Source organism: Frankliniella occidentalis, unplaced genomic scaffold (genome assembly GCF_000697945.3).
Source record: "Frankliniella occidentalis isolate FOCC.00 unplaced genomic scaffold, Focc_3.1 Scaffold393, whole genome shotgun sequence".
Taxonomy (NCBI): domain Eukaryota; kingdom Metazoa; phylum Arthropoda; class Insecta; order Thysanoptera; family Thripidae; genus Frankliniella; species Frankliniella occidentalis.
Window position 1 is genome coordinate 93,509 of NW_026267515.1, and position 4,166 is coordinate 97,674.

General features: G+C 57.0%; 1 protein-coding gene and 1 long non-coding RNA gene across 2 annotated transcripts in view; one reads left to right on the top strand and one right to left on the bottom strand.

Moving 5' to 3' along the window:
* LOC127751247 (uncharacterized) overlaps positions 1-2,736 on the bottom strand; it is a 73,709-nt gene extending 70,973 nt beyond the window's left edge. Inside the window, exon 1 of the long non-coding RNA XR_008012037.1 lies at positions 2,604-2,736. This is a non-coding gene — a long non-coding RNA (uncharacterized LOC127751247). The remainder of the gene's footprint in view (positions 1-2,603) is intronic.
* A 296-nt stretch (positions 2,737-3,032) lies between these two features.
* Positions 3,033-4,166, top strand: part of LOC113205203 (octopamine receptor beta-1R-like) — an 8,047-nt gene continuing 6,913 nt past the window's right edge. The window contains exons 1-2 of the mRNA XM_052274431.1: positions 3,033-3,090; positions 3,334-3,576. Of these exons, the coding sequence (XP_052130391.1) occupies positions 3,437-3,576 (140 nt within the window). The 5' untranslated portion in view covers positions 3,033-3,090; positions 3,334-3,436. The remainder of the gene's footprint in view (positions 3,091-3,333; positions 3,577-4,166) is intronic.

Below are 4,166 nucleotides of genomic sequence, written 5' to 3' on the forward strand. Positions count from 1 at the left end.
ACTTACGCCCCAGCGGGCCGTCGTGCGGCACGAGTTGGCACTAAGCTCATTAGGACCTAACGCGGCGTGTCGGCGGCGAGCGAGCGGAGCGCGCGCGCGGCAGTGCGGGGGAAGGGAAGGGGTGGGCGGAGGGGGCGTGCGAGAAGAAGAAAGATGCGACCCGCTCCCCGCGCCGCTTCATAAGCGCGAGAGCGAAGCGCCATACCGCGCGGGCAAAACTACGATTATGGCGTCCATAACTTTGATGCGCGGCTCGTCGTCGTGGGGATAATCGTCACACAATGGTCGCGGCGAGTACTAAATACACTCTGACTGCAAACACAACAGAGGACACGCCGAACAAGCGGCCGGGAAAATGAACGCATAGATTCAAGAGTTGCGCAAAAGAGCGTCTTAAATCTCCCCGTTCCGTACGTCGCTCACCACGTACAGACAAGACCGAGGTCGTGGACGCTTCGCATCTCAGTCTTGGCTACGTAAACTGATGCGCACAGGGGTGTGGAGGGGGAGGGGGTTGCTGCAGTGTCTGCAGCGAGCGCCGGGCCAGCGGGGCAGCCGAGGGGATAGTGTAGGAAGCGCGGCCAGCGACTGCTCCCGCGTGATTGCCGTAGTAAGTGGGTAGGCCAGCCCTTCGGGAAGGAGGAGGAGGAGGAGGAAAGGGGGGGGGGGGCGACCTCGACCCACTGACTGGATCCACCACGTGGGGTGGCGGAGAGTAGTGCCAGCGGCGCGCGCGCAGTGGGCGGAGGAAGGAGAAAGCGAACCCCCGGAGAGGCTGGCGGTTGGCCGAAGCGAAAGGGATGGAAAAGTGCAGCCGCTACACTACACCTGGCCGGCGGAGGGACGTCGTAGACGGGTGGGCTTGGGGATCTTAGGGGGTGGGGGGAGGTTTGCCCCACCCGTCCAGAGGGCGGCCCCCCTGTCCGCCTCGGCACCCCCCGCACACCTCCTGGCCACGACACGCCCGGAGACAGAAATTGTTACGAACGACCTGTCCATATGGTCTCTGCCCTTCCCGCGGGCTCCGAGGGGGGAAGTCGCCCCCTCTGTCCTGTCCGTCGACCTGTCCGTCCTCTGCGGCGGCCGGCGGTGGGAGGGCGTGGTGCCTGACGTGTCTCTCTCCCTCCCCCTCTCTTCTGTCTCTTTCTCTCTCACACACACTCTCACTCACACTGTGTTGCTAAAAGTTGTTGAAGCGTTTTCCCCCACGACCTTTCAACACATCGTCAATTCTGCTTTCAGCTGTAAAGAGTTTTTAATGTGCGCTCATAAACGTGCGTATGTACACCGAAGAGCAAGCCAAGCGACTGGAGCGATGCTCTGTCGCGCGGAACTGCCGCTAAAAACGGCTGACTTTGGCAAGTTAATGTGGGAGAACCACTTCACGAACCGGAAAAGCACGACGACATATGAAGAGTATAACGAAGGTCCATTGTAAGTGGCGTCTCGATCCGACATCGGGATGCACTAACAATGACAATTCCTTCCAAAGCCGAAAATCGAGCCGGGCTCGACCGAAGCTCGCTCGGCTCCGCTTTGAAAGAAGTGCAGATGATGTCTGTTGTTGCACTGGCGACCTATGTTGTCGTATCGGATGTGTTACGCACAAATAGGGTATTTCACCCAGTTTAAACCGGATCCAAAGAAGAACAGCAATACTTCCTGACGCCCATTGGCTCGGTTGGCTCACGCCGACGAGGTTCGCGGACCCGCCACCAGGGCTGTGACTACCCTAGTGACGGGTCCGAGAACTTCGTCCGCGTGAGCCAATGAGCGTCAAGGAGGAAACAGTTCAGGAAGCATTACTGTTCTTCTTTGGATCCGGTTTAAGCTGGGTGAAATACCCTATAGGGTATTCCGCTGCAAGCCAACCGGAACCTAAAGAAGAAAAGCGTGACTGCTCGATCTGTTTCCCTCTGCGCGCTCATTGGCTGACCGCTACAGCCACGCCATCTTTGGCCAATCAGCGTTCAGGAGGAAACAGATCGGGTAGTCATGATTTTCTTCTTTAGGTTCCGATTGTGTTGTAGCGGAATACCCTATCGGGCAAAAATCTTCGACCACGAAGCCTTTTTTGCTACTACCACCAAGATCTGCACCGTCGGCGGCTCCAGGCAGGCTCACGCGAACGACGCAGCTCGAGCGATGTCACCCAAGCAGCAGCGGGGGGGGGCTCTCTCACCCGCACCCACGCCTCCCCTCCCCACGTGCGTTTATTGACGTACCCCGCAGCCAAACACCCTAATAACGCACGCTCCCGCCCCACGCCAGCACACGAACGCAAATCGGCCTCAACTAAACACGTACACACTACCTTATACGTTTCGTACGCATCCTTCCTAGAAACAAGCGGATGGCACCCAGCGCACCCAGCCGCCGACACGGACCGCGGTCGCCCCCGTGCAGTAGCTCAGCTCGTTTTTCAAACACCAGTCCCAGCTATTCTCTCCAGTCATAGAATATGCCTCGACGAAGCTAACGCTATTTGCGTGACACTTTATTTCTGGCGGACAAAGCCAGAAGCAGCTACTGTCACGGTCACGACCGCTTGACCCTAACCTCCATAACAAACACTGATTCCCACATTTATGATGAGGACGTACCTTGAAATAGACCGAAGACGTCGGCATGGGCACCAAACGACACCAGGGTATCATCTAGATTCTTCTCCATAATGACACCACACAAACTTCATCAACTCACGATTTTCGTTCACACGTCGCCACACGGCGCGGCTTCCGCACACAGACTGGCAGGGTACAACGCTGCAGCGCCACGCCACGCCACGCCGCCGCCGGCCAGCCGGCCGGCCGGGCTTCGGGCAAGAGAGAGACAGCGCTATTTGCAGTCTGTTAGGGCGAAAGAGACACCGGCGCGGCGCTGGCATTTATTTCTAAGCTCATCTCGCTCACACGCTCAAAAATTCTGCTGGATCTTTCACAGGACACAACAAAACTACAACTTCCAAAAGTGTTAACACGATTGCCCTAAGTCATAAGTCATAAATTTTTCCAGCGCGTATAGCGCAGCAAAGCTTTCTGGCAATCGCCGGGTTTCACATCCAGAGCCTTTAGCCCTTAATTGCGGTTGGTCCATGTTCGGACAGGAGCTGAACTGAAACAAAAATAAGCTGTAGTAGCTGAACCAACATGTACTAACATTTTACCAAATTTTTCAGCCATGTAGCAAAAAACAAGCTGTAGCTAATTCTGAGCTACATAGTTTTCGAGTTATCATGTATTTGGCTATTGGTTTAGCTACTCCACCTCGTTTTTACCCTTTTGTGTCCTGCTCGTTACTAACCATGATTTCTCCGTTCCGTCTGCCCCCCAGGAGCAAGGTGGCGGCGGCGCTGCTCAACAAGCACCTGCAGATCAACGGCATCACGGCGGGCATCACGTCGCTGCCGGGCGCCCAGGGCGAGGTGGGCTTCGGCATGGGCGGCATGTCCGTGCCCGAGGACCCCGAGATCCAGCCGCTCGCCTCCAGCAAGATGAAGCGTGAGCGCAAGGCGGCGCGCACCCTGGGCATCATCATGTCGGCCTTCCTCGCCTGCTGGCTGCCCTTCTTCCTCTGGTGAGTGGCAAGACGCCGGGAACTGTGCCAGGGACACTTTTCTCACACAGATCGATCCACAACCTCAAAAAAAGAAATCAGAAAAAATAGGAGATTAACAGAAAAAATTAGAAAAGCGTGGATGTTCATGCACTCCCCTTCTTTGTGTCGGCGTCCCCTTTGCCTTGTCCATGTCCGATCAAGTATACTGTTTCAAGAGTAGGAATATCCTACTGTGCCGTTCGCACAGTATTTGCCAAGCTGTGGGCAGAGGTGGGGCCTCGAGGCGGAGCAACTGCTTGCAGAGCAGCACGGAGACCAGGTAATGCGCAGACGAAGCGGGAGGGCGAGATGCGGGGGAGCTAAACAAAGCGGACGACACACAGCAGAAGACAGAAGGGGCGAAATGGATAGGGTCCATAGGACAGTGCAGGACGGGGCCGGCAGCGGCGGCGCAGGGCAAGGCAAGAGGAGAAAGGGCACACCGGAAATGGGCAGCGGATGAGAGTGGGCGGGGAAGGGGGCAGGGTGCAGGGGTGTACAGAGCAGCGCCGGACGGACAACGGTCGTGACTGCGGTGTGGGAGTCCTGGAGGGCACTACAGTCTGCCG